General features: G+C 38.1%; 1 protein-coding gene across 5 annotated transcripts; it reads right to left on the bottom strand.

Moving 5' to 3' along the window:
* LOC104731302 (calcium permeable stress-gated cation channel 1-like) lies at positions 8,921-13,234 on the bottom strand. 5 transcript variants are annotated; one of them, XM_010450631.2, is made up of 10 exons: positions 13,149-13,234; positions 12,081-12,431; positions 11,699-11,857; positions 11,447-11,582; positions 11,251-11,352; positions 10,980-11,099; positions 10,468-10,889; positions 9,811-10,381; positions 9,491-9,724; positions 8,921-9,392 (listed from the first exon to the last, which is right to left on the bottom strand). In XM_010450631.2, exons 2-10 carry the CDS (start codon positions 12,392-12,394, stop codon positions 9,135-9,137), a joined length of 2,316 nt encoding a protein of 771 aa, XP_010448933.1. In that variant the 5' UTR covers positions 12,395-12,431; positions 13,149-13,234; the 3' UTR covers positions 8,921-9,134. The 5 variants fall into 5 exon arrangements, with proteins under 5 accessions (XP_010448933.1, XP_010448934.1, XP_010448930.1 ...); XM_010450632.1 differs by having other exon boundaries at positions 13,177-13,216; XM_010450628.1 differs by lacking the exon at positions 13,149-13,234 and adding an exon at positions 12,716-13,130.

Genomic DNA, 13,831 nt, shown 5'->3' with positions numbered 1-13,831 from the left:
TTTGAGACTCCCTGGATACCGTAGCTGTGAGCCGCGGCTCGGCAGTGAGCCGGTATGTTTCGAGGGTTGCGACCCGAGAGCGGGGGGAGTGGGCATGTGAGACTCCCTGGATACCGTAGCTGTAGGCTATGGCCTGACAGTGAGCCGGTATGACTCGAAGGTTGCGACCTGAGAGCGGGGGAGTGTGAGTGACTTCCTGGATGCCGTAGCTTAAGGTGGTTAGCCTGATAGCGAGCCGGCATGATTCGTTGGTTGCGACCACGGACGGGAGAAGCACTGAGCTGTGAGCAAATAATGTCTAAGATGTGAGTATATTGACTAGAGGGAGACCTCATGGTTCAGTCGGAGGTGTGCGGGCTGTTGCGATAGTGCACGGGAAACCTTGGCTGACGGTATTTAGTCCGGTCGGAGGACGTGCGGGCCGTGTTGACGGTGGCACGGAGGTCCTTGACGGATGGACGGTGTTGCGGGATTCTAGGACGAATCCTTATTGGTGGAGGAGAATAGTAACATCCGCGAACCGGATTATGCAGTTTTGGTAGGAGTGTCGATCGACACCACTATTTCTGGGTTCCTCGGGTTTGTTTTAATTCGCGATTTTGGTTTGGTTGGTTTGGTTTAGTTATCTAAACTGAGTATATAAGTGGAGAAGCGAAAAATTAAGGGTTTTAGGGTGTCTGATCGCCGTTTGCAGAGATAGAGAGAGAGGAGAGAGCCTATTGTGGTGTGAAGAAGATTAAAGGAGAAAGAGCAGAATCGTTAGGGTTTGGGAGGAAATAGTTTCGGCATATCAAATCGTTCTTAAAGGTAATGAAATTTATTAGGTTTATTCCCAAGTCTTTCATCGTCATTCTCCTTTTTACAGAAGTAATTTTGGATTTAAAATCGATGCGTTATTGGCAGTTTCGTGAGTCACATTTTCTCAGACGCGAGTTGGAACCATCGGGGATTGTAATTGAGGTCGTGGTCTCTTATGGTTCCTGATCGTGCTGAAATTTTGTGGGAAGCTTCGTGACGTCTAGGGATAGCTTTTCACCGGAGCGATTTGGTAGTTAACGGTTGGTTTTCATTTTAGGGTTTCGTCTTTGAGACTGTTCTTTTCTGATGTTTCTGTCCAGTTTTGCTATAAGTCGTTTTTGGTTGTGTGGCTTGTTATAGGGCGTTTCTGGGCTGTTTCAGACGTTAGGAGGGTCTCAACTGGTTGTATTGGTTGTTATAATCAGTTGATAAGGTGAGTGCATGACCATGGCTTATCTAAGCCTGAGAATCCTTTGTTGTCTTGATTTGTTGTGTTTTGTGGTGTTGTTCTTGCTTGTGGTGGTTGTGTTATGGTTATTATAGGTTCCTGAGGCTTTTGGGAGAGTTTGGGACAGATTGTAGGCGGATTGAAACGGAGGTTCGTCGTTCGGATTCGTGCAGTTCGCGTCTGCGAAGGGAGTGTCGATCGACACCAGTTAGGTGTCGGTCGACACCATGTTTGGCCAGTGTCGATCGACACCTCTCTGGTGTCGGTCGACACCAAGTTGCTTGTTTCGTGATTTTCCTGGTTTGTTTGTGTTTGGTTGTCAGTTGTTAAGCATTGGTTTCTAATTTGCTTGTGTGTATAGCCCAGTAGATGGGAGGATTGCCTAACTAAGTATTTGTGATAATACTTACGCATCTCAATTGTTGTTTGTGGTTTGCAGGTTTGTGATGTGGAATCATGGCGATGAGGAGGAGGATGATCTAGGGTCTCGTTTGTGTGTTATTGGATTGTTGGATATATTGTTGGAACCTTGGATAGAGATATGCTAGGTTGATGGATATAATGCTTAGGATTGTTGTTGTATTGATGTTGTAATGGTTTTGTATGTTTGGTATGTTTCCGCTGTGTGTACTGGTTGTTATTGGTTTAATGAGGAGTCGTGGTTTGGGTTGGTTTAATTTAGTAGTATAGGCTGCATAATTGTTTATATTGTATTTAATTATTAATAAAATAAAAAAAGGTCGGGTTGTTTCAAAGAGGTTTTGGAAACTTATAGATTTGTTTGTATTCAACAATTTTATTCAACCATGGGAATAGAATACTTTAGTGACTTTAAACCAAGTTTGAAAACCATATACAATAGTACTCCTTCTCTTTCACGTTTTGACACATTTCACATAAATTAATAAAACATTGAATTATATACATATGTCTCTATTTAATTAGGTTTAGTTAAAGGTAAATTAGAAAATTTTGGTGTAAAAAATGCATTGCAAATAGAAAATAACTAGATACGGACCCGCACGTACATGCGTGATTAATTTTAAAAACTATGTTTACTATAAGGTTTGTAATATATTATGTACACTTAGAGTTACATTTATAGATATAATTATTTGTTAAATCATTTACAGTTCAAACTTATATTAGTTTGGTTTCATTCGGTTTGTGATTTTTGAAATAATAAAGTTTTCAGCATAAATTTTAGATTCACAAAACAACATATCCGAATCTAACGTTTACCGAATTAGTGATTAATCAAAATTATAGAAAACTTGTAAATTATAAAACGGATAAAAACCATCAAAAAGATTAAAACTTCTCGGAACAAATGACCTAAATTCTTAAGCGGGTCAAACCCGTCCCGATAGCCATACTCTATAAGAGATATAATATTTTTTTATCTACAAAAACCCGTCCCTCAAAATTTTTAAGAAATAATATTAATATATATGAGATTTTATATATTTTAATATGTTAATTTTGAAATTAAAGAATCTTTAATATACGTTAGTCTTATATATCAGAAACTTTCTATATGGAAAACTGAAAATTAGGATTTTCATAAGTTTTAATATTTTATAGTTTAAAATAAATTTAAGATGCTGTCAAACTGTTTTTTAAAGATTTTCCAATATCTATTATTCGAAATTAAATTTTTTTTTGGTCAAAAAATTTTAAATAATAAGAAATAATATTATTTCTATTTTTGAAAATATAATTTAAATATATATTTTTTACATCTTATGTTATAATTTTTTATCATATTATAATACATAGGTTTTGAAAATAATTTGGAAAACATGTAGGTGATAATATTTATTTACCAATTTTAGAATTTATAGGAACAAAATATTGTGTATATAAATAAATTAAATAGCAATGACAGTTTTATTTAATATTATAGAATATTAAAGACAAGTAATAAATTGGGCACAAAAAAAAAAAAGAGATGTCATCTCTCTCTAGAGGCGATTTTTGTGGCGATCACACCCTTTGGGGTTTTCTCCGGCGTTGCCGGAATTTTCTCCGATTAGGAGTCCTGTTTCTACCGACAAAATCAAACACTTGTGTTTCCAGAATTTTGTTGGCGGTTTATCTCTGTCAGTTAATTTTGACAGTTTCTTTCTCCCTGTTTCTGCGGGGGATAGCCACTTTCAAAAACCGCCATTGATGTTCCTATATAAATCCTCTGTTTTCAATCCCGCTAGTCAGACCCAACCGTTCACCGACCATCACTTTGTCACCCACAAACACACCATGAGCTAGATTTGGGGATTGATGATGCCCCAATTACTCTGCCATCAGAGTTTGTCTCCAGAGCCGCCGCTATTAATAGATACTCTCTTGTGGTCACTCCTGTCAACCCCCGTAAACAAAACTTACGGGCTCTCATCCGTCAGATGCCCCGGGTATGGGGATTCTCTGAGGAGTGTATAGGGCGTATCATTGACAGAGGAAGAGTCCAATTTCGTTTTCAATCTGAGGAAACGATGAATCTTGTTCTGCGACGCAGTCCGTGGTCATTTAACAATTGGATGGTTACAACTCACCGCTGGTACCCGAACTTGACTGAGAACGAGATGAAGATCATTCCCTTTTGGATCCAGATTCAAGGTATTCCAACTCTGTACTTAACAAATGTCATGGCTAGAAGGATTGGAAATAGCTTAGGGTATGTGACGGAAGTAGATTACGATGAGAATGTCAATCAAGTAGGAGCGGTTAGGGTTAAGATAGATTGGAATATAGACAATCCCCTTCGTTTAAAAAAAATGTTCAGTTCACGCCTGGCGAGAACACTCTTGTTACGTTTCGCTTTGAACGCCTCCGTAACTTCTGTAACCAATGTGGGAGTCTGAAACACGATGTCAAGGAATGCCCACTTACCTTTGATGATGAGGATCCATATGTGCCTGGTGATGATAATGATGGTGGTGATCATCCGGATGACGATAATAATATGGAGGATGCGAACGATACCAATACCATGTCTCCTGCAGTGGATATCCCGGGTATTCATATGGCCCCTCCTACGGGTCCTGCTTGTGATCACGGTCCCATTTCCTCTCACTCAGCGGATCTCCCCAGTGTCTTTGAGGATACAGAACTCACTGCAGAACGACTTAGATACTTACATGCGAAGTACACGCCAAAGGTTTTCTTTGAAGACAGTACAGACAATGCGATCCCTAATTTTCTCTTTCACAGACGCAAAAGGGTGAGTTTTGAAACAGCTTTCAACAATGCTAATGCTGCGGAAGAGAGGGTGGTCCTGAGCCATCTCCGGAAGCAGGTAAAGATAGACAGTTCAGTTGATTCATGCTCGGCCAATGCTGGATTCGACGGAGGCGCGGGGGGCCCGGTACCCCTAGAGTTTCCTCCATGAAGATGATCTCCTGGAATTGCCAAGGCCTTGCCTCACCATTAAAGTCTGCTACTATAAAACGATTATGTAAACTATCTAAGTGTGATGTTTTATTTCTCATTGAAACTTTAAATAAGTGTGATATGGTATGTAAACTTAAGGATGATTTAGGATTTACTAACATTATAACTCAGCCCCCTCTAGGCAGGAGTGGTGGCTTAGCTCTTATGTGGAATAACAATGTATCTCTCTCCTTAATTTCTAAGGATGAGAGGCTCATTGATGTATCAGTAACTTATAATAATATTAACTACTATTTGTCTTGTTTGTATGGCCATCCATCTCAGAGTGAAAGGCATCACTTATGGGACTATCTCAAAAATATATCTCTTCATCGATCTGACCCTTGGATCTTAATTGGAGATTTTAATGAGATTAGAAACAATCAAGAAAAAATGGGTGGTCCTAACAGAGATGAGTGGACATTCAGAAACTTTAGAAGTATGATTTCCGCCTGTGACTTGGATGATATTAATTCAAGAGGTGATAAATTTACATGGTTGGTGAATGGTATACACACACTATCAGATGCTGTTTGGATCGTTGTTTGATCAATAGTAATGGAGCAGCTACTTTCCCAAATGCGATACTTAACTTTATGGATTTCTCAGGCTCCGATCATCGCCCTTTATCTCTCCAACTAAACTTGCAGAAAGAAAAACGTAAAAAGGTTTTCTTCTTTGATAAAAGATTATGTGAGCTGCCAACATTTACAGACACGGTTCGTGAAGGGTGGGAAAAAGATTCTGATATCTCAACAACAACGATCATGTCTAGAATCTCAAACTGTCAGAAAAACATGGCAAAACTGAAACATATATCACAATTAAATGCGGATACACGCATAAGAGCTTTACATTCTCAATTAAATACAGCCATGGAAAGTACTGTGCGAGCTGAGAGACAAAGTGTTCCACACATTCAAACTGCTCTTACCAAAGCATACAATGATGAGGAAAAGCACTGGAAGCAAAAGAGTAGAAACCAAACAATTGCATAAGGCGATCAAAACACAAGCTATTTTCACGCATGTGCAAAAACCAGATCCTCAAGGAACAGATTAATCTCAATCTACAATGATCAAGGATTTCTTATACACAGAGATAAAAAGATAGGTGAACACGCACAAGATTTTTTCACAAACCTGTTCTCCACAAATGGTCACTCTGTTACACCAAATGACTTTGCGGACTTTGAACAGAAAGTTACAAATGAGATCAATATTTCTCTCACAAGAGATTTTTCTGACCAAGAAATCTACGAAGCAGTAAGTTTAATTGGGGATGATCGTGCCCCGGGACCAGACGGGCTTACGGCAAGATTCTATAAACGTTGTTGGTCAATCGTCGGAAAGGATGTGATTAGGGAAGTGCAAAATTTTTTCAGAACCTCTACAATGACGCAAGGCATTAACCACACGAATATATGTCTGATCCCAAAGGTTGACAATCCCACAACGCTTTCAGACTACCGTCCAATTTCACTTTGCAATGTCTTATACAAGATTATTTCTAAATGTCTTGTAAAGCGCCTCAAGCCTCACCTTGATAGCATAGTTTCTGAATCACAAGCTGCGTTCATTCCGGGCAGAATTATTCAGGATAATGTTATGATTGCACATGAAGTATTGCTTTCTTTGAAATCTCGAAAACGTGTTTCACAAACTTACATGGCTGTTAAAACTGATGTAAGCAAAGCCTACGACAGAGTTGAATGGAACTTTTTAAAAACAACACTCAAGCTATTTGGATTCTGTGATCGATGGATCAGTTGGATTATGGCTGCTGTCTGCTCAACCACGTATTCAGTCCTTATAAATGGCTCACCTCATGGACTTGTCCAACCTGAAAGAGGGATCCATCAAGGAGATCCCCTGTCTCCTTATCTCTTTATCCTGTGCTCTGATATGCTAAGTCATCTCATTACCTCCTATGCCAAAGATGGTGATATCAAGGGAGTAAAGATTGGTAATGGGGTACCACGCATCACTCATCTACAGTTTTCTGATGATTCACTCTTCTTCTGCCAAGCCAATAAGAAAAATTGTCAAGCCTTGCGGGATGTTTTTGATGTCTATGAACACTATTCAGGTCAAAAAATTAACACAGATAAATCTATGATCACTTTTGGATCGAGAGTTTTTGGCACAACACAGAATAGACTTAAAACCATTTTAAAAATCTCACACCATGGTGGAGGGGGTAAATATCTTGGTCTACCTGAACAGTTTGGTAGGAAGAAGAATGAAATGTTTGAAAATATAATTGACAGAGTTAAAAAAAGAACATCACACTCGACAACAAGGAAGCTTTCACCTGCAGGTAAAGAGGTAATGCTCAAATCGGTTGCAGTCTCCATGCCTGTCTATGCCATGTCCTATTTCAAGTTACCAAAGGGAGTCACATCTGAACTTGAGTCTTTATTAATGAACTTTTGGTGGGATAGAAGCACACATCACCGCAAAATCCCATGGATATCATGGAAGAAGTTACAGATTTCAAAGAAAGAGGGTGGACTAGGCTTTCGAGATTTGGAGAAATTTAATGATGCTCTTCTTGCAAAACAAGCATGGCGTCTGATACAGTTTCCAGACTCTCTCTTTGCTCGTGTAATGAAAGCAAGATACTATCCTGATGGTTCTCTTCTTGATGCAACACCTAAACGTTCACAATCATACGGATGGTCTTCATTACTAACTGGTCTCGACCTTATTAAAAAAGGTTCACGTTTTGTTATTGGCGACGGCCATTCAATACGAGGTGGGGTTGATAATTTTATTAACACACATCCTCCTCGCCCATTGAATCCCCGTATATCACAAGAACAATTCCTACTCCAAGATTTGATTATCCGTGAAGAGGATTCACGATCATGGGACAACCAAAAAATTGAAAATATGATTGCAAATGAGGATCAAGACTCTGTCAAAAACACCTTCTTATCAAAGCATGATAGACATGATCAGCTGATTTGGAACTACTCTGTTTCTGGAGACTACACTGTTAGGTCAGGCTATTGGCTACTTACTCATGATCCTTCTAACTCTAATCCTCCTTATAGTGTTCCATATGGATCTATTAAACTCAAAAACAAACTATGGGGCTTAAACATTATGCCTAAAATAAAGCATTTCTTTGGAGGACCATCTCACGAGCCTTACCTACAACAACCAGATTGCAAGCGAGAGGAATGGATATTAATCCAAAATGTAGCAGATGCGGACTAGATGATGAAACTATAAATCATGCCCTGTTCTCATGTCCTTTTGCTATATCAGCGTGGCGTTTCTCAAATACCTCTGCTTTAAATTTAGAACATTTATCTGATGATGCAGAGGAAAATATCTCATATGTGATTGAATTTTCAAGGCGTCAAGACATCTCTCCTCATACTGCATTACAACCATTATGGCTCATTTGGAGAATTTGGAAAGCACGAAATAACACTATCTTTAACAATTTCCGTGAAAGTGCAACTCAAACTGTTCTACAAGCTCAAGCAGAGACAAATGAATGGATAACTTTAAAGCATATCAGAAAAAATCTTCAGGTCTTCTCTCAAGATCAAACAAAATGGAAGCCCCCTCCACAAGATACGGTGAAATGTAATTTTGATGCAGGTTTTAACAGAAACACATCCCAAGCTATTGGAGGATGGATTATTCGCAATCATCAAGGCCAGGCTCTCAACTGGGGATCTTCTATACTTGGATATGCTGCATCTCCCCTGGAGGCAGAAACTAAGGCATTAATTCTTGCAGCTCAACAAGCATCAACCATTGGTTACACAAACATAATTTTTGAAGGAGATTCTGTAAATTTAATCAATACGCTTAATGGAACTCAAAGAAATAGATCTCTAGCAAATTTTATACATAACATTAATTTTTGGTTTTCCAAATTTGAATCAATTTCTGCTGTATTTGTAAAGAGAGAATGTAATAGTGCAGCTCATACTTTAGCAAAATTTGGTTGCTTAACTAATGATTTTTATTCTGATTCTGGTACTATACCAGTCTGGCTAAGCCACAGCATTTGTAATGACTCTCTTTAAATGAAATAAATTTACTTTTGTGGAAAAAATAAAAAATAAATTGGGCACATAGCTTTCTGGCAACACTTCAGTTTTTTTTCAAAAATGATTCTTTTTAATATATAGGGATATTTTTTGTGAAACAATAATAAAACTCACTCTTTGTAAAACAGTTTTAAAGTAGTTAAAACACTTAAGCTAAAATAATGATTTACGACAATAAAATCGATCTTTTAATATAAGACGACTCCCAAATGTAGGAACCAGTCATCACCCCATCGACAAAATCGTTAAGCCATTATGAACATCACAAACCTTAGGCAAATATTCTCATTTTTGTATCCTCTCTCTCTCTATATATGTACATATTGAAAGTAGCATATGTAATAATATATACTTTCATCTGATCATTGAACAAAGCTTCTTCTCTTAGACTAGTTTACCACTAAAGGGCAAAGACGGTGAAGAATCTCCACTGATTCTGCTAGGAGCTGGAGTATTCCTCCGCGACTGACGTTTGGTTGGAACAATGATGGCTTCATCCTCAAACTTTCCAAGCTTGTCATCAATGTCATCATCTTCTTCATCGCCTTTGAAAACCGGATGAATATAAGACGTCTGCAAGTAGCCTTTAAGGTTCAGGTTTGGCTCTCTTGCGGTTTCCAGTGTATCTTTCATCATAGCTTCCTGTAACACAATGAAAACAAATACAAAAATGATACACATTTTGGTATATGACTGAGGAATCTAAAAATGTGAAGTGGATGTTGGAAGAAAGAACAAACCTGTAAAGGGTATCTGATGAAAGCTGGCTCATAACGACCTTTGCAGAAGTGGTGGAAACCGATGGTAAGCACAGGTAAAGCAATGAGAAAAGGTGCAGCTAATGCAGCGTGCTTTGTTCCCAATAGTCCCATCAGAAGCAACTGTGATATTACCAATGCTGCTATTACTCGTCCATGAACGTCTGGCCAAAACGCTGCTGCGCTCTCGTATTCTTGATTGTATACATTTATGATCTGACAGAAACAGAAAAAAAAGGATGTTCAAGAATCTGCTTTAAAACACGGTTCGACCCAACTGAGGAAGGAAGGAAGAAACTTACTTGGTGGCGATACACAATGTAAGCAAGGGCAAAGAAGACCAAGATAAAAGGAAGAAGCATCGGTGTCACAGGAGCGTAAACAAGACCAAGAAGGAAGTAGAGCTGTATCCGAGGCTCACCAGTGTTAAAACCAATGCTTCCCGGGTCCATTGCTTCCTCTCTGTCTTTCTCAGTCTTAACCAAGAAGGCGTTTTTAAGATGGAACATGATCAGAGGTTTCAGCATTAGAATCTCTCCTGCAACTCCTGCCCAGCCGTCAACCATTATATACGTGATGAAGAAAGTTGCTTTCATCGGTATCGCCACACCAATGGTCTTTGGGATTTGGTTTGGGGACTGATTGAGAAAAGAGTTAAGCTGTTCAAACGCAGCTCCAGTGATAACGCTTGCAAGAAAGACGTTCACTAAGTTGAAAATGTAATATCGAAACGCCGATCGTCTCTCTAAAGATGAGATCGACGTAAAGCCTTCAAATTTGGACATGATCATCAGAATGGATGGCAGAAAGGCAAGGAAAAGCTTCAGTGCAATACCCGGTAGAAACCCTTGTATCACTGATTTCATGAATTTACTGCATAAAAAAATCAAACCAAGTCAGTCCAATGTTTTAGTTTGTTCAATGTCAAGAAGAGAGAATGTGAAGAAGAAGAAACTCACTCCTCAACAATAACCTTCAAGAACGGAGCAGCTTTCTCAATCCCTTCAATGGTAGCAAGAGATTGTACAAACGCAATGGGGATGATGAAGAAGAAGGTTAAGAAGAAGAAGGCAACATGCATGATCAACCTCCTTACTGTCAGAGAAACATATGGAATAGCAAGATTTGACCAGTACACATCACGCGGTTCTGGAGCCCATTCAGTCAGCCATTGTGTTGGGTTTCGTGTCTGTTGGGTCTGAGCACAAACCGCAGCAGCCCATCGGGTTTTAAAGGAAACAAACGCTGCTGGCATTATGGACTTGGGATCATTCACCACTTCCTCCCTTTCTTTACCAATCTCTTTTGATATTTTGTCAACTTCAGCAATGTAATGTTCAATTGCATCAACCTTTTTACCCCATAGCCCAAGAAAGCCAAGCTGGTTTGTGTAGGAAAGCATGATAAGGGTCAACTTAATAGAACATAACAAACAAGCAAAAAAATCAAGATTGGAATTTATATGAAGTACCTTCACCATAATTCTCTGAGTGTTATTCCTAGCGTATTTGAGCTGGTAGTAATCAAGCCAATTCTGCAGCTTTTTCTTCTCTTTCACCAAATCAGCAAGCTTGTTTGCATTGCATACAACCTACATATTGTATTCAGACGTAATTAATAAAATTTAGAACTCAGGAAACATAGCATAGTCTCACAACATTTGTTATGTTCTTATATCTCAAGAAGATCATAATTCAAAGAAAACTTAAAGGTTTCAAATTTAAAGCTTCTAAGGAACTTGCCTGATGTGTCAGGTAGTTATCAGGATGATTGACCAGGAAAAAATGCTCCACCAGTTCACTTACAGACTCATCAGCGTCCGGAGGTACATTTCTAACAAGAACCTATCACAAATCCCAACATATTAGATCGCTGGCCACAACTTTACACTCTGTTCAGTGTTTTGAGTTTAAACCTAGGGAAAGAAAGGAGTCTTACAGTGAACTGGTCAGGTCGACGAGCTTCTGATGCAACAAACTGGAGCCTCATGTTAGCAATTGTCTCATATTCTTTCATCAAAACATAACAAGTCCAGATGGTAAAGGCATAAGCCATTACTATATGAGTCCAAAACCTGGCAAAATATAAAATATAAAGTCAAGTCATTGTAGCTCAAAACTTTACCTGACTACACCCATTTGTGACTGATGGAAACATAAAAGACTTAAAAGATGGTAAGGTCTAACGCACCTCACTGAATACTCTGGAATATTTGAAACAGATAGTTTGTCAATGTCGCTGGAAGTTACATTCCTTAGATGCTTAGCCATCTCCAATGTGTTATTTGTCCAGTTGACTGGCACAAGAACTGCCCAAGCAAGCACTGCTATTGGAGCAAAGATCTTAAGCCTGCGCATATAAAGAAAACAAAAGTCAATGTTCATAAAATCATTAAGGAGACAAAAAAAAAAAATTCCCTGACCCTTTGCTAAACTTATATTACTCTTCCTACTGCTAAAAATAGCATACAACATAGTGACCCTTTTGCTTCTTTGTCAATTAGATTGGGCTAAGACCAAATCAACCAAAACAAACCCATAAACCAAAGAAACTACAAAGTTAATAACTTTACCCCAGCCAGTAAATCCGGAGATACACAACTGAATCCAAACCGGCATGATCAATAAGCTCAGGCTCAGGCATTTTCAGAGCCTCTGGCATCCAATTCAAGAACTTCACATAAGACCTGAAGTCCAGATTCACAAAACGCTGTGCAAAGGCACCACCACGCGCAGGGCTGCTTCTTAACCCCTTGAGGTACCATTTTGAGAAGTAAACTCTATCGTTTAACGGCTGAAGCCTCAAAACCGCAAAGATAATGAAGAAAACAAAAGCACTGAGGATGTTTATCCCAGCTGATACACCAATATCCTGAAGTGTCGCCATCTCTTAATAGTCTTGCTCCCGTAACTAACAATTCAACCTGTGACAATAACACAAATAAGCAGCAAACTTGTTACCACCCCAAGTTCAAAAATTGAAGCTTTGCTGATTTAAAATCAACTAAAGAAGCTAAACTCTTAGAACCAAATCAAAATCTTTAGAAACTTCACAATTCAGAGTGCATTAACTTCAGAATCTAAGTGAAACCCCAAGTGCTAATTATAAGAGAACATGTAAAAGGCCAAAACTTTAGAAGCAAGCCCAAAAGAACACCAAAATTCCAAAACAGTTCGAATCTTTTTGACAGAAACATTAAAAAAGTACCAGCCAGACATGAAACAAACAACAACTCAAGGGCATCAATAAAAGTTAGCTTTTTGTGAGCTACCCTCAAATTTACTCCACCGAAACAATGAGATCCAGTGATGTAATTTCAATTAAAAAAAAGGAGAGAAGAAAGCAAATTGAGAAGAGAAACCCTAAAGCAGAGGAGTGGAATAATAAAGAGACAGAGTTGTTTTGGATCACTTCGAGATACATCCAAAGCTAAGAACTTTATCTTTTCCCTCTAATCCATCTCTTCAGTGAGATTAGTTAGTAACACGCAACACACAAATCCTAAAACCTCATAGAAAGGTATGAAATTAATAAACCTAAGGAAAAAAAAAAAGCTATTTTTTTTTTTAGAACTGTTTGGGATAATGTCGCTATAGAAACTGATAAGAGAAGCAGTTACGAAGGGTTTAAGATATATAACTAAGAGATTGAGGCTTCAGAGATCGTACAGTCGCTAGGAAGAAGAAGACGAACAGAGCTTTTTTTTTTTTAATGTTATGACGCTCATTGTCATTGGCTTAACAAAAAGTATCAATTTTTATATATTTTTATTATTATCGTCTTTTTCTTTTAATACTTGGAATAATATTTTATTCTTAGTGCCGTTGGGGCCTTTTTTTTTTTTTTGTGAAAGGCTTATTACGTACGTTCACCTAATACTAAAACAAAGTAATTTAGTCGGTCGATTATATTATTATGTTAAAAAGAATTAATTTAGTAATCCTGAATCTTCTTTTGTGTTAGCTTTTTTAATCAGTTGTGATATTGACGCAAAATCATTTTCTTTGTATATATATTTTTTATAATTATTGTCGGGCTGCTAATTGTAGTAAGTGGGTTTCCCCTAGGGAATAAATTAATCCATTGATGTTTCCTTCTCGAGTTTGTTTATGCTGTTTTCTTTTTTCCTGTGTAGAAAAAAAAATAAGACGACAATAAAATGTAATCCGAGGTACTCTTGTTTATCTATTTCAAGAGTGTATTCTCACTTTGGATGTTGATCTAGGGATATTGGTTTGTCGATTAAAATAAGTGCCAAGTGAGAAAATATCACCAATTTTTTTTAGTAATTTAGTAGAACACACAAAAATAGCAAGTTTTCAC

This window comes from Camelina sativa, chromosome 12 (genome assembly GCF_000633955.1).
Source record: "Camelina sativa cultivar DH55 chromosome 12, Cs, whole genome shotgun sequence".
In the NCBI taxonomy this organism is placed as follows: Eukaryota; Viridiplantae; Streptophyta; class Magnoliopsida; order Brassicales; family Brassicaceae; genus Camelina; species Camelina sativa.
Note: the sequence above shows the minus strand (reverse complement) of the source record. Positions and strands in the feature narration are given on the sequence as shown.

Bases quoted from the DNA above. Each gene is read 5' to 3' on its own strand.
- LOC104731302 (XM_010450631.2), bottom strand. From the start codon at position 12,394: ATGGCGACACTTCAGGATATTGGTGTATCAGCTGGGATAAACATCCTC. The intron at 10,890-10,979 runs GTACTTCATATA...TACACAAACCAG, and splicing joins CTCAGAGAATTATGGTGAAG to CTTGGCTTTCTTGGGCTATG. The intron at 10,382-10,467 runs GTGAGTTTCTTC...TTTTTTATGCAG, and splicing joins TTGAAGGTTATTGTTGAGGA to TAAATTCATGAAATCAGTGA.